Source organism: Vigna unguiculata, chromosome 8, assembly GCF_037176805.1.
Source record: "Vigna unguiculata cultivar grain cowpea cultivar isolate G323 ecotype 2 chromosome 8, ASM3717680v1, whole genome shotgun sequence".
Lineage (NCBI taxonomy): Eukaryota > Viridiplantae > Streptophyta > Magnoliopsida > Fabales > Fabaceae > Vigna > Vigna unguiculata.
This window is the reverse complement of record NC_140799.1, coordinates 36,218,116-36,233,908: the sequence shown is the minus strand read 5'-3', so window position 1 is coordinate 36,233,908 and position 15,793 is coordinate 36,218,116. Positions and strand designations below refer to the sequence as shown.

Below are 15,793 nucleotides of genomic sequence, written 5' to 3'. Positions count from 1 at the left end.
TTTCCCGTGTTACAAGTATCATGTAATTAGCCTAAAGTTAAAATATGTTTTAGCCAAAATAATTGATTTATAGACTTTCACACTAATGATAATATGTGCGGTGATAAAAAAAAAATTGTTTATATGAGAACGTGAAACGAGTTTAAAAAAAACATTAAAAAGTTTAAAATTATTTTTCTGAAATTATCTCGTTTTAAATGATATTTTGGGCTTTTTATATTAGAAAAAATATAATAATACTTTATTATTAGTCTAATAAGGTTATAAAGTTGTTTTCAGAATCCAGTATAGTTTTTATTAATAAAGAAGTTATTTTGTTGGTAAATAATATACTAGTGATGATTTATTTAAGTTAAATCTTGTATCTTTTTCTATTAATAAAAAGTTGACAATATTTTTTTTTTTAACTTATACAAATATTTTTATCAAGAGAATGATGTCTTTATCCTTTTCTCTACTATTGATTTGAAATAACAGTGCGAAATATGTGTTTAAAGGAAAACCAAAAAGGTCCTTTATAAATGTATGAAAAAGAAATTAATTTGTTTGAATTTGTTTCTTGCGAGATATATATATATATATATATATATATATATATATATATATATATATATATATATATATATATATATATATATATATATATATATATATATATATATATATATAACGCGTTAGTCTAGTTAATTTTAGGTAAATTGATTTTTTAAACTTTTGATTTGTTCTTACACTTGAAAAACAGTTTTTATGAAATCTTTAACCAGTTGACAAAAAGAATTTAAGAATACATATTATTAAACCTTTGTACCTAGCAAAAATTAAAAAAGAATGAAATAGAATACAAGAGACAACAAGATTTATACTTGTTCGATTCCAATGAATCTACATTTAGTCTCTAGTTTTTCTCACTAGAAATTTTACTATATGAACAAGAGAAGGAATACAAGAAACACCTATGCAACTCCTAAACTCTAAAATCACACTTTTTTGGAAACACTTCTTCAATAAATGTGCAAATTGTAATGCTCCAAACAATTACACACAATTACCACAATCATAATGATAACACACATAATTTCATATTCAAGAAACTACAAAAAACTAATACAGAAATAGTGATAGTAATGGAACAATAATACTTGATTTAGTACACAACTTTGGATTAATTTGCTACTTTACTACATTGACAATGCCCAAACCCAAGTTTCAGAACTAACCTAGTTGACTAGATTAGTATCTAATTGATTATCGATTAATATCTAATTGATTATCGAGACAACAAACCAACATTTTTTTTATTATCACGTACATAAGAAAAAATACTTTGATGATTTCTCTATTTTGATAAAGTGGAGAAAAATACATATTCCTCCAAGTGAAGAGTTTTAAACCTTATTTGACATGATGAATTTTATATTTATAAATTATAGTATGTGAGGTGATGTTTTATATTCACTTATTATGTTTCTTGTATACCTTTAGATTTTGTATTAGAGAATGATCAACTTATACACTCTACAAAGTCAACAACAAAAGAGAGAGTAAGCAATTTTGTTACAAGTATTCATATGCTAATTTTTTTTAGGCTTAATTAGTCCCAAAATTTTAAAATGATATCCAATTTTAAGTTTGTTTCAATTTAGTACTTAAATTTAAAATTTTGCATCAATGTAGTACACCATGTGGCATAGTATAATTGAAACGTGTCACAAATGTTAATTGTACAATGACATTTTTGAAGTAATGTATGCAGTGCTTTGTTTTAAATACATGTGTTCAATTTTTTTTTACCCTAATCTTCCTTTGGCCTGATTCTCGATTTTTCTATTATTCTTCATTGCAGAAGAGAGCAAGGAATTTGTTGAAGATAATGTCTCACACACAAAGTCATCCTTTTTCTTTATTGTTCGTATGGGTCGCAACCATTCCTTGTCAGTATCATATAAACCCCTATCTTGTTCGTATGCACACGTTACACCAAAGATATGTCACTATACAATTAACATTTATGACACATTTCAACTATACTACGCCACATCACCTCACTCTTAAGAGCATAATTAAAAAGAAACTTAAAACTGGATATTGCTTTAAAATTTTGAGATCAAACTTAGTATGTTTACACTAATTAAACATTTTTTTAAGTCTTGTTATTATATGTTAAATTTGTTCTATGCCTTTATATGCTAATTTTGTTACAAGTATTTATACCGTTTACAAAAAGCATCAACTTAATTACATGAAGAATTCGATGAAGTTATTCTTTTATGTCCCTACTTTAACTAAATTGAAAAGTTATTTTATACCTGGATATAGATACAATAAAAAATATTAATATTTGTTGTCTAGTAATTTCAATATAAAGGACATTTGGATTAAAAATATTTTTTAAATATTTATATAATGAATAAAGAGAAGTGAAATGAGATTATTTGGATTAAAATAAAAGATAATGAAAAATAAAAAAAATTGAAAAAAAATAATTTATGAACAATTTGATTGATATAGATGCTAAAGAAACTATTTTAATAGATAAAATTATGAACTATAATTTTACCCTTGTAATTAAAATTAATTAAAATAAAGTTCAATTAGTTTAAAATAAAATAAAAGTTATTATTTAAGTAATGAAATTAATTTTAAACAAAATGTTATTTGTTAAAATTAAAATAAATCATAAGAATAGAGACTGGATTATATTATATCTTCTAGGGTTCTATTTTCTAAAGTTCAACTGCTTTCTCTTGTACTGAATGAATCCTTCCATTTGTCTGCTTCTAATCTTCAACAGATCCAATGTTATAGCCATCACAACAAGGTTCAGGATCAATCTTCTACTCATCGTCAACATCAAGCTCAAGCTTCTCCAACCTTCTTTTTTTCTTTTGGATTGAATTTTCTAATTTCAATTTCATCTCCATCCTCTTCTAAATTGTTTTCCATCTTCCAACAATCATTCATAAAGTGCAGTAAGTTGGAAGAGAGAATGGCAATGACACTGAAATAAGAAAAATCAATCCTATTGTTTTCCATCTTCCCACAATCATTCATAGAGTGCTGTAAGTTGGAAGACAGAATGGAGATGAAATTGAAAGAAGAAAAAATCAATCCTAAAAGGGAGAGAAGGTTGATTATGCATGAGCCTAATATCATGATGAGGAGACTATTGATCTAGAACCATGTTATAAAAGACCCACCAAATCCAATTTTCCTTTTGGAAGATCCACAAAACTAATCTACAGAATAGTTGCAGAAGTTAACTGCTCTCAGTTGAAAGGCCAATTTTTTCCACATGAGAAAACTTAAGATGGGAAAAGACCCTTCCAATTTAAGCTGAGCCCCCTCAAATGCTTGCGAAAGCCCTCTCCCAATCTCTAAAAGAATAGGTAACTGAATACCTCTTCAATTAGAAGTTGAAGTCATGAGGCTCAAGCAAGAAAAAAAGGATCTCATCAAATCTTAAAGAAAAGGAACCCTAAAAATCCCATCCAGCCTCTCTTCAGTGTGGTTAAAGCAAATCATTCATCATCGAGCAATCGCATACATATACAATGACAGATAAAAAAACATTAATGAATAACAATTCCAAATCAAATCAAACAAAAAATTATAGATACAAATTTGGCCATAAATTCCTTAATTTTAGAGAATAATAATAGAAACACAAAATCCTAGCAGACGAAAAATATCATAAAGAAAAAAGCTTGCAGCAGATTTATATCTTTATTTTAACAAAATGAAAAAAGAACCAGAAAGGGGAAAAACACAAACTGCACAAAATATTAGACATTGTGAATCCTGCGAGAAATAGCTAATATCCATTAAAACAGGGACCATGAGAAACCGGTTAATTTAGCATCGTTTCGAATCCTCTATTCCAATGTAAATACAAATAGAAAACCATACAAGATGCAGTTACAATCACAAAAAAAATAATGCTTACTCAAGGAAAAGTTGTTGAAGGGATAACTAGGGTTAGCAAAAAAAAAATATCAGATCTGAGGAAACAGAGACTGAGTACTGAGGAGAAAAAAGGGGCAGGATCTTTATTTATATATCCAATTGACTAGGGTTCGGGCAAATTACCAATTCGCCACTGTAACGGTATACTCAAAAGCTAAATTTGGAGCTAACAGATTAAATTAAAAGTTAAAATCTCATATTTAAAATATATATTAATCATATAGACCTTACTGTTATATCTGTACTATTAATAGATATTATTCTATATAATCAAAATTTATAATACGAATATTTAAATATGTAAAGTGTATTTAATTAATATATTTATGATAAATATTTTTTGTATTTTATTTTAATTTTGTTTTTTAAATGAAAAATAGTTTTACAACACATTTAACTTTTTTATGCGTGCTTAATGATTTTTTTAAAATAAATTTTAGGGAGAGTATATTGACGTTTAAAATGTGATCCCTTGGATACATCCAAATGGGTGAAATCAATGGTGGAGAGAGGTTTTGTATCTTATTAGAGTAAGATTGTCTACAGCAACATAAACAGCAGCGACACAGGGTTTTTTGTTAGGGTTACGTTCTCGCAAATCGCAAATCGCAAATCGCAAATCGCAAATCGCAAAGAAGAGAAGGAGCAGTGAAGTTCTGCATTCACATTCAGTTAGGGTTTTTCTTTTCGTTATCGGAAATGGCTCGAAACGAGGAGAAGGCGCAGTCGATGCTGAACCGCTTCATCACGATGAAGGCGGAGGAGAAGAAGAAGCCGAAGGAGCGCCGGCCGTTCCTTGCTTCGGAGTGCCGCGACCTGTCGGAGGCCGACAAGTGGCGCCAGCAGATCATGCGCGAGATCGGGCGGAAGGTGGCGGAGATTCAGAACGAGGGTCTGGGCGAACACCGCCTGCGCGACCTCAACGACGAGATCAACAAGCTCATTCGGGAGAAGTCTCATTGGGAGCGACGAATCGTGGAGCTCGGCGGGCCTAATTACGCTAAACACTCGGCCAAAATGACGGACCTCGACGGCAACATAGTCGACGTCCCCAACCCGGGCGGCCGCGGCCCCGGCTACCGCTACTTCGGCGCGGCGAAGAAGCTTCCCGGTGTCAAGGAGCTCTTCGAGAAGCCCCCGGAGCTCCGCAAGAGGCGCACGCGGTACGACATTTATAAGCGGATTGATGCGAGTTACTACGGTTACCGTGATGACGAGGATGGCGTGCTGGAGCGGCTGGAGGGCCCGGCGGAGGAGGCGATGCGGCGGGAGGCGGCAGAGGAGTGGAGGAGATTGGATGAGGTGAGGAGGGAGGCGAGGAAGGGGGTGAAAAGTGGGGAGGTGGCAGAGGTGTCGGCGGTGGCGAGGGAGATGCTGAGGGAGGAGGAGGAGGAGGTGGTGGAGGAGGAGAGGCAGAGAGAGAAAGAGGAGGAGAGGGAGAAGAGGGAGTTTATTGTGCACGTGCCGCTGCCGGATGAGAAGGAGATCGAGAGGAGGGTGCTGGAGAAGAAGAAGATGGAGCTGTTGAGTAAGTATGTGAGTGAGGGGCTTATGGAGGAGCAGACCGAGGCCAAGGACATGCTCAATATTCAGCGTTAGTGGGGACTGTGCCAAGCTTTTAAAGTGCTGCCAATGGTGGTGATGACTTCAAAAATCTTGCCCAAAATTGTGGTCGTAAACTGCATTTTTGTTAGATCTTTCTTATCTTGAGGCTTGATTTTTGGTATGCAAGTAGGTTGGTTATAACTTAATACATGTTTCGATTGAATTAGTGTAAAACGTAGAGGAATGAACGTGTTGCTCTAATGATGCTCTTTGAGAAATTTTATGAATGGGCAATTCATGATCATGCACTTGAAACTCAAGACATATTCTTCACAGTCTCAATCCACTGCACATTTTCACTATAAATTCACCACTTCCACTTTATTTTTCTCACTCTATTAATTTTCATTTTGTTGTTGTTTAGAATTACCATGATCCTTCATTGTAAGTTTTGCGTAGATATTTTTATTTTTTTAAGTATTACAAAAAGTGAGAGGTTTTGTTTTTACTGCACACTTACAATTTTAGGTGTTTGTGCATACCAAATAAAGTACCTTGTTATAAACTGTTATAAATTGTAGATTTTATACTATGGTTCTAAATTTGAAAAGTACTTTTTTTTGTTTGTGAAATTTAATAGCAATGATTTTTAATACATGTATAAAAAGTTATTATTTAAAAGTGTTCGTTTAAACTCTTTTAGCTTTATCTAAACACACAAATATTTGATATAAAAGAATGAGTTCATGGTAAAAGTAATAGGAAAATAAATGTAGGAAAGAGTTGATCACGTCTTAGAATCCTCTCAACATATGATTCTGGTATAGTTTTATTTATCTGATAACTATGATAAGGATTATTCATCGTCTAAACCAAAAACTAACACTATAGATGAACCTAGCATTACCTTCTCAATATAGTTTATTTTATGTTCAAAGTAATAATGATTATGATAATTTGATGAACATATGTGCCCTAGATTTGAAAAAAAAAAATCAAATTTATGATAGAGAAATTAGGGGTGAGTTGGATCCTTGAAGAGATAGCAATTCCGGAATTTCTTCATGTACATCAATTCCGGAATTTATTTTCTGGAACACAAAAAAACAATTCTGAAAACTTTTTTTCCTGAAAATAAATGTCCTTCCCTTTACAGAAAACACTTTCGAGAAGGTTTTTGATGGGGTGGGAGAAGAAATTGATGAGGTGCAGAAATTAATTGCCCTAAATTATAAGTTGGTGGTCAGATGAAGAAGACCATAACCAAAACTTCTAACAAGATGGAAATTGATACCATAAATAATAAGAAATTCTCAGATTCATCATACAGAGTCAATCGACGTTAAATATATCATAGCCTCCATCCAAGTTTGAATCTTATTGAATCTCATTTGGAGGATACACAACCAGCAACAGGATTTCTTAGTATTAAGGTTCCAAGTTAAGGAGCATGCAATGACTAAGTACGCCACTTGGATTCGACAGATAAATTCAATGTGACTAGTGTCAGTTAAAGGATACTAGATACCTCGTATTTAGGTTTGAGATTGTACAACTCATCTCAGTTTTCATGTTGGCTAAGTGTTTCTCGACATATAAATCATGTAACTTGAAGCAGTAAAATTCTGGTAGAATATATGAAGGTTTGAAGAGCTCAACATGAGCAAAGAAGTATGCTCATAATATTTAGAGGCACTAAGAAACCCATGATATTTAAAGAGACTAAATAAATAAATCTCATGATGAAAAACTAACCAGAGACCATTTGATAAACATGTTTTTAGGATTTTGCTAACGAAAAAAAAAAAGAAAATGGCGCATTTTATACGATAATCAAGATTTTTTTAATAATTTGTGAAGTCTATATCTTACAGCCAAGTTCTTTAATCAGAGCTATTCACTCCCAAGTCACTAATTAAGCAATAACTTGAGCTCCAAAAACTGCAAAACTGAAGGGGAAAAAATGTCTTGCGTTGATTGTAGCACCATGGACAGAGAATTAAGATCTAAGCATGAAGTTATCTTCTAACGAATACTATAATTCTTCAACTTGTACCGAAAATCCACACTGACATCGCTTTGTCAATAGAGAGGTTTCGCTGTCAAAGCTCTCAAACTCTTTCAAAAACACATGCTCGTGATCTTTTACAGGAGTGCTTAATGATGCATCAACAACACTAGTAGTATCACATTGCTCCACCTGTTGTTGGTGTCTTACGTTATGATTCTTGTCATAACTCTCACCAACTATGGTAATTGACTCATTGTTCATACATTGGCCACCAGTTGGCATCTCTGAAGGCAAACTGTTACTAATATAACGATTATTTAACCTTTGACGAGTTACAATAGACGAAAGAAGTTGGTACCACCGACTAAGAGCCTGTGTTTCATCCCTTTTCTTTTCTTCTGCTTGTCGCCTTTCTTCTTCCTCTGCATAAGCCTGGGGAAAGGAGTAAAATAAAATTAATAGCATAAATCATAAACGTTATGAAAAAACTACAAAAACTAAACAAAATTTACATGAGCGAAGAAGAAGCAAATTCATTGTTTCTTAGAAATAAATTTAAAGAAAAAGAGGCTATCCTTAACAATAAACTGCTAGCCACAGCAAACTTACCATACCAAAGCTATCATACATAGCAAAGCAAAGTTTATCAACTTAAATTCAACAGATATATTGAGAGCAATAAAGTAGATGATATACCAGCTTCATAAGTCAAAGTTAAGTTTATTTGCAACAATTATATTTATTCAGCAAGATAAAAATACCTCTAGCAGTACATCCTTGAACTCGGAACACACCACAATACCATCAAAGACAGGATATGAACGACCATTTTTGAATTCAAAACCAACCATAGCAGGCGCATAATCAATTTCGAGTCTCTTGGCAACAGAAAAGGCCTTTGGAAACCTTAAGTGTACAGTCCCTGGTGGAAGACATTTTTCAGACCAAACATCTACTTGACCTCGTTCATTCTGGATGTAAAATAAGAAATATAACTGTCATTAATACGAAAACATCTATAATCTCCACAAAAACAAGCAAAAGTGAACTTGCCCTTTCCAGTTAGTTCATGTGAATGTCTATTAACATGGTGCAGCTACTAACGCAGGCAATTGTATTCAAGCTCCATCAGTTTCATTCTCTTCCATTTAAGTCTAAAACTTCTTTCTCCCAACTGCTTCCATACATTTTAAGTACAAAAAAAATGACTATTTGAAAGGCTCCTCCCGGTCACAGAACATGTGGGGATTTTAATATGATTGAGGTTTTTACAATGTCACCTCATAGTCTAGATAATATTATAACTAAGAACAAAAAGTCTTCGTTAGAATAGCTATACACTAGTTGGGGTGACAAAATCTACTTGACATGATCTTAAAATGTCAAACCAACAACTGTTTTGCAATGATCCAATGCGCAAGTCATGTGGTAAATAGTTGAATACTTTTTGCAAAGAATTTTTCATACATTTTACCATACATATCCATGCTATTTCCAGTATTTAAACAACACCCAGAAAGTAAGGGACATTACCCTGGGAACTATCCCATTCACCGCATGAGGCAAATTTAACGGTTCCAGTTGCCACTTCCCATAAAGTTTGATTTTGTCCATAGAATCACTGCAGCCATAGTCATCCGCTTCAGAATCTTGTACTTTTTGAGGCTTTATGGAACGTTGAAGCTCCTGATGGATTTTTTTGGGTAAATAATAAATTGCATTAATTAAAGTGAAAGAATACAGCACAATCAGGAAAGCAACGCTAACATAGCTAGTTTATACCTTCACAGGATATTCATTTGGTTTAACTTGAAGCCCTTCTCGCAGCCACCTCTCTTTTGTCTTAACTGTTTGCACGCAAGTCCTAGGATAAACTGGGTGACCTGAACAAAATCCCAGTATTGGACCCTTTGGATGAAGTACTTGATACCTTGTAAGCCATTTTTCTATGGCATAAAGTGGGTGACTTTTGTAGGCCTGCAAAGGGATAGATAGTCAAGATATATATCGCCATATAGAGTATTAAGCATCATGTTTCCTATTACTTTTGACCTACCTGCTGATTGGTAGGAAGAGGTTCAGTTAATGCTCTAGTTTCCAACTCAATATCCTCAATAGAGCTCCTAGTAGGGACAAAAGAATCCCTCGTGTCGGATTGCTTAGAAATGATTTGGCTTTTTCTTAAATCATTCACACCTCCAGTTGCTCCCGACTCCAAGTCTCTCAATGGTGCCAACACCGGATCCCACCATGTTGAATTGACTCGATGTGATGCTATCTTGTACCACTTCATACAATACCTGACATGTCAACATGTGGTAGCATTTTCAGGCCACCATGAGATGTAACTTTATGTAGAGGTGTCTCAAGCCTTATGAAAAGCTACTAATAAGTAATCATGAACTTGTTCAAAGAAGAGGGTGGAGGGGAGGGAAAAAATAATGATAACCTTATAATTATAGGAAAAAATACCTGAAGACAATTTAATCAGCATAATTCACAAATTATAAAACACTTTTCTTCCCCAAACTGGTCCTAATATTGGAGAAGGGCGGGAAGGGGGAAGCGTTGGGTTGGGTTGAATTGAAAATGGGAAGGGTGGGATTTTGGCCCCCAGATTTCCCACCTGTTCCCTATAAAACTTTTACTCTAACAAGGTAAAATTATAAAAGGGCATCCACTTTGTCTTCACACCATGTCTTTCCTACTTTAGAAACCCATTCAACAGCTCAAGTTATTAACTTTAAACTAATCCCTCCAACGTTTAAGGGAGTATTTCGGTTTTTCGTATCATTGTGTATCTGACCAAATTAAACATGGATATTTTAGTGAACAGGATTCACCATGTATTCCTCTCACTTGAAGAGAGTTAATGAAAAATTTAGTTATAGTCTCAGTTACTATAACTGATCCTACAGTGCTTATTCACTGCAAAACTTGTCATCTATTGTCCTTCTGTTAGTATCCATGAAAGTATTGAGTCAGAATTACTGTTTGATCTCCAAGAAACACAAATAATTCATTCTTAATTTCTAAGAATATTTGAAATTCCCAAAAACAAATAATAAAGAAGTAATAATATACAAGTTAAAAAAGCTTCACTTTGTCATACTTAACATATATGGAAAAAATATCAAACCTGCGGGTCACATCTTTGGCCCCTTGCCCAGCAAAGGCAACAACATATCTCAAAGATGTTTTGCATGCCGCCACCATGGCTTCAACCTTGTCCTCTCCATCAATAATCAAATTCACAGCATCAACATGCACCCACTTTCCTGTCAAATTTTCTTCACTGCAATATACTTCTGCCCAATACAGAGGGGATCCTACTTTCATTGATCCAATTGCTGTAGAAATTACTTGGGAGGAGGTTGATGATTCTTCAACGGTAACCCTTTTCACTCTTTTGGATGGACAAGAAAAACACGAAGACTCAGGATTTGCAGCTGACTTGTTTTTACTCTCCTCAGATTCAACGGCTGTAGCAGAAAGAGCCATTTCCAACTGCATATCAAATTCAAGATCTCCTTTCCTCTTTGACTTACGAGATTTGTCAGCGAGACACGATTCCAGGTTACTATCTTGCGTCTCAGAAGCTTTCGATTTTGCAGCACTATCATTTCTCACTTCAACAATAGGAGGATCTCTAGACTGATCCATGTGCTTTGTCACACGACATTTCTTACTTTTCTGAGAATGGGCAAGAGAACTTTCACATGCATTCTCTCTCTCACTACAAGATAATGCTTCTTGAGGTGATTTAAAATCCAATTTTCGCTTAGATATCATTGGTGTAGAAGTTTTAAATATCCCACAACTAGATCCGCTTGCAACTTGAAACGGTTTAAGAGGAGAAACATTCAAAACGGACACAAACCTGAAATATGCATTTGATAAGAAATTTAACAGCACATATCCTCAGAAGTCCATGAGTCATAAAAATTTGAATAAATTTTGTTACTGACACTTGTTCATGGCAATAGTATTGATCCACTAACATCTTTTGTTATAACATATTTTATTCTACCAATTATTTAAAGGCAAACTTCTGACTTGCCATGGTATCTGGAGTCAGAAATTCATTCTATACCATGAAGGTAAAAATAGAGTAATTGCTACGTTACGTTATCATTGTTATCATTCCTTTTCTAGATTCATTACATGCACCGTCACTGTTTGTATATTACCATTCCCAGCCCAAATAATAGAATAGAAAGCACGATCCAGCAGGTGGTTAAAGATGTGAAAGCATTTTGGAGTGGATGATTCATAAATTAGGGAATGCTTCAGCAGTTGGAAACCAAGAATATAAATATGTAATATCAGGGTGTTTCTCTATCAAATAGAAAATACTAGCTTAATGTTGCACTTAAAGTATTTAATGTACAATTTTTTTCCAATCAACAATGTAAAAAGTAATTCAGGAAAGATATTCTGTTATGTGCTTTAATACCTGGCTGTAAGATTTAAAGCTCTTAATAGAGCCACTGATAATGCTGCAATCTGCAATTTAAAAAAAAAATCCTTACCCTTGTAAATGTTCTGCAAAGCACTAAGCAGTTATATAAAGTATATAAGATAACAGAACCAATCTAGTCACTCCCATGAAACTTTATTTTACTACTAATTAGGTTAGTGAATAATAAACAGATGAAGACAGTCATTAGAAGACCATCAAATCCTTTCTTTCAAGTAATGAAAGAATTAGTAGTAACATATCTTGCAATTTCAAGTTCCGACCTTAGAACTAGAGCATTTGTTATATGCCTGGTTAATCATATGACAGAGAATGGAAGCTTCATTAAAAGACAAATTCAACATCTAGTGAAGCATATTAACAAAAATGCTACTAAAAATGAACTGGGGAAAACTTGCATCCAAAAGCTAGCTCAAGGAAGAAGCATTATCCAAGCCTTATAAAATGTATTGACCATATTCCTAATCAATATGGGTTATCTTAAGCACACAACCCGTCAAGATTGGACATCTAGAGCCTAAAGTTTGCGGAGCTGAACATCTACAGATGGCCCAACATTGATATCAAAGAGGCTTACATACCCTATTAGAGAACAACACAACTAAGCATAACTCGCTCCCAAAATACTAGATTGGGAGAGCAGGACTACCCAAGTCTTATAAGCAGTATCTAGCCATATTCCTACCCAGTGTGAGACATCTTAAAAAAGACCATAATAAAAATAGATCTACCTCTTCAGGACTGCCCTCGTGTAATTCTAAAGCTGATGCCAAACCAAAGCATGGTGAAGTTTCTCGACTCGTACTGTTTTTAACATGGAAATTGTTGTGGAACTGCATGTGTTTCACACAAGGAATCAAACAAGATATAACAAGCGATATAGCATGAATTTATATACAACAGCACATCAAATGTAACCAAATAGTATGTATCCTAATTAAATGAAACCATACCCATGATATTAAAGGATATAGATCTTTTGAAGTGAGTTTTTCAACATTTGATAGCTGGAGCAAGTGTGCTGGAAGTAGAGAAAGCAGCGAAGCCTGCCATTATCAAGAAATGCACAACTTGACAAGCAATTTTGGAGAGAAAACAAGTTTTAAATTGTTTCACTTTTAGATTAGCTTTTATTGTGGCCAGCCAGGCTTCATATTTCGTTTGCAGCTTCAGATGACAGCTTAAAAAAAATGTTCTCCAAACTAAATTTCCATCAAACATTTTAAAATATAATTAGGAACAAGTAAACTCAATCAAAATTGACGGAGTGGCTTAAAGTATACATATAAATGAACACGTTGTAATGAAATCCCTATAGTAACAACTGTTTTAAAAAATATAACAAAGAGAGTAATATCTGATACAGTAGTTGAGTTACGGATGACCACAAACAATTGGTGCTAAGGAGGCAAAAGCTTGATAACAAAGATGTAGCATATAAAAGAAATGCTAATATAAAGTTTTTATCTATTCAAAATACTAAAAATTAACAAGAGTCAACCTGAATAAGAGGATCATCACAAGCATTGTCAATTAATCTTCCTCGTGCGAGTAAACAGAGCAAATGGACCTTGTGTACAAGTTCAGCCAACTCCTGAAGAATTTTACAAATTACTTTTACCAAGTAGCTAAATGTTATTTTCATATTAAAGCCGAGTCAAGTTTAGTGTTATAGCAATTGACCTTATCCTCGGCAGAAGCTCGTCGGACTTGTTTCTTAACAGTTGAATTAGGGGTCATATTCAATTCAATGGTTACAGGATGATCATCCCTGGCAACTACACCATCTTCCCAATCGGAGTCATCCAGCTCTTCCTTGTTATCCAAGTGGTCCTCACCCGAACTACTACATTTCTCCCCAGCAGAAGCATTTCCCGAGGGATTTCTACTACAATGTCCAACCTCTGAAGTTTTTGGTTGAAGCATTGGATCCAAGACTTGGGTTCCATTTTGTTCAGGCTCAAACTCAGCCTATAAGAATATCAGAAGAATAACATGCTGCTTTAAGAGTTTAGACACTCATAATATGATTTAAACATAAAAACGCCTAAGAATAAAGTAAAATCACATAATTAAGTCACCAGAAGAATTGCACAGCACAAACTACGATAAGTAAAAATAACAAATTAGAGGGACCAACAGTCTTTTTTCTCCGGGAAGTGCCAACTTTATTAGCACGGCGTAGAAGCTTTCCAACAGCCTCTCGAGATATTTCGGTCAGTGCTCCTGAAATTCAGTATAAACGTTGATCACTCGTGGGTAAAATAATTTTGCTCAGTAATAGCTGTTGGACATCATTTTATCAAACCATTATCACTAGGTGATTGAAATTTGTTTCCATCTTCTGAGTTTTGTTGGGCTCCAGTTTGATCTTCTGCAAAATTGACGGGAAATACTCAAAACAATATTCATGTTACCAGTAATTGGTGTAAAACTAAAATTAGAGCTCATTAAGAGTAGAGCATTGATTTTCATGATTAGGAAAAAGATAAGAAAATTATGCCTCTCCTATTAATTTATTGTTTCAATTCCCCTAAGAAAATGAGTCTAGAGCTCGACTCAAGCATATGAAAGTGTGACACTATCACATCAGTCCCGAAAAGTGTAATGTGTTGTTACATTAGTCCCTGAAACTATGGAAAATCCAAACAAGTTCCTTAAATTTCTAGTTGTTTCATCTAAACTTTTAAACACTTAGTATCATTTTGATCCTTAAACATGTATTAGCATTTCACCAAGTCACACATTTTTCTTTTTAAAATTTGAGAAACAAAGTAACTCTAAACTTGAGAAAAATTAGGGGAAACCGAGAATAGTTACACAAAAAAAAAAAAAAGTGAAAAAAAAAAAACGAAAGAAAGCAAACAAACCTTCGAATTGGTACGTCGATTACAAGTTGAAATGGAGAAAGTAGAAGAATTTGTTATAGGGAAGAAAAAAGAAGGTTGTTGATTACCTGAAGTTGAGGGTTGTCTCTTCCGCTGGGAAGCGCTTCTGCGTCGCATTCTTCTTCGGAGATGAGAGGGAGAGAAAGCAAGTGAACCACGTCGCGCCCAAAACTGTTGGGTCTTGTTTGTTTTGGAAACTGCGACCGTGTCACGCTACCTGCGTCTCCACCCTTACTACCCAATGCACGCGACCGACCTCAAATAAAAAGACAAAAAGACCCCTGCAAAACAAAAACATAAGAAACTGTAAGCGTTTCACCTGGATGTGTATTTTAGGTAATTAGATTTTATGATAAGTATATTTTAATATATATTAATTGCATTTTAAATTTATAATTCATCATCTGGACTAAAAATTAACATAATATGCTAGAAATAAATAATAATAATAATAATAATAATAATAATATAGTGAGATAAATATATACTTAGGAATATCAGTACAAAAATGGAATGAATTTGTTTTGAAATTATTAACTTATTAGTTGTGAGTGTAGTTTGTGAATTGCCTGTTAGAAGAAAAAAGAAAATAGAATTATAAGCATGTTTAGTCAATTTAGTTAAAAAGCAGACGAAAAAGTTAGTTTTGCTTCTTCTTTTTTTAATTGTGTATCTAATCTACTGTTTAGAAATGTATCATCAAGTTTTTAAAAGTCTTTCAAAAAGAATATATTTTTACAAAATTATCTTTCTGCCTATCAATTCATTATTTCAAACACTTATGTGACATATTAATGATCGTGTTAGTGTTCACCTTAACTCATTCAATAATCATTTTAGATTTAGTATTAAGATTTAGGGTGTTTGTGAGTTTGAAATTATATCAACACTACACACGAAGTTATG

At 33.7% G+C, this 15,793-nt stretch overlaps 2 protein-coding genes and 1 long non-coding RNA gene across 3 annotated transcripts; 1 reads left to right on the top strand and 2 right to left on the bottom strand.

The window, feature by feature from the left end:
- Nucleotides 1–2,872: 2,872 nt before the first annotated feature.
- On the bottom strand, nt 2,873–4,123 carry LOC146884448 (uncharacterized). The gene is made up of 2 exons (XR_014984109.1): nt 3,944–4,123; nt 2,873–3,497 (listed from the first exon to the last, which is right to left on the bottom strand). It is a non-coding gene; the product is annotated as an uncharacterized LOC146884448 (long non-coding RNA).
- A 358-nt stretch (nt 4,124–4,481) lies between these two features.
- Nucleotides 4,482–5,828, top strand: LOC114193345 (pre-mRNA-splicing factor ISY1-like protein). The gene has a single exon (XM_028083096.2). The coding sequence runs from the start codon at nt 4,663–4,665 to the stop codon at nt 5,560–5,562; it is 900 nt and encodes a 299-aa protein (XP_027938897.1). The 5' UTR covers nt 4,482–4,662; the 3' UTR covers nt 5,563–5,828.
- Nucleotides 5,829–7,307: 1,479 nt separating this feature from the next.
- Nucleotides 7,308–15,116, bottom strand: RAD4 (DNA repair protein Rad4 family). The gene is made up of 14 exons (XM_028085950.2): nt 14,956–15,116; nt 14,308–14,373; nt 14,140–14,225; nt 13,683–13,970; nt 13,501–13,593; nt 12,953–13,045; nt 12,731–12,832; nt 11,976–12,025; nt 10,659–11,399; nt 9,576–9,819; nt 9,302–9,496; nt 9,053–9,205; nt 8,281–8,490; nt 7,308–7,951 (listed from the first exon to the last, which is right to left on the bottom strand). Exons 1-14 carry the CDS (start codon nt 15,002–15,004, stop codon nt 7,544–7,546), a joined length of 2,778 nt encoding a protein of 925 aa, XP_027941751.2. The 5' UTR covers nt 15,005–15,116; the 3' UTR covers nt 7,308–7,543.
- Nucleotides 15,117–15,793: the final 677 nt, after the last annotated feature.

Excerpts from the sequence above, each read along its gene's own strand:
- RAD4 (XM_028085950.2), bottom strand. The coding sequence starts at position 15,004 with ATGCGACGCAGAAGCGCTTCCCAGCGGAAGAGACAACCCTCAACTTCA. Across the intron at positions 14,374-14,955 it reads GAGACAACCCTCAACTTCAG|AAGATCAAACTGGAGCCCAA; the intron begins GTAATCAACAAC and ends TCAATTTTGCAG. Across the intron at positions 9,497-9,575 it reads CTCTTCCTACCAATCAGCAG|GCCTACAAAAGTCACCCACT; the intron begins GTAGGTCAAAAG and ends ATCCCTTTGCAG.
- LOC114193345 (XM_028083096.2), top strand. The coding sequence starts at position 4,663 with ATGGCTCGAAACGAGGAGAAGGCGCAGTCGATGCTGAACCGCTTCATC.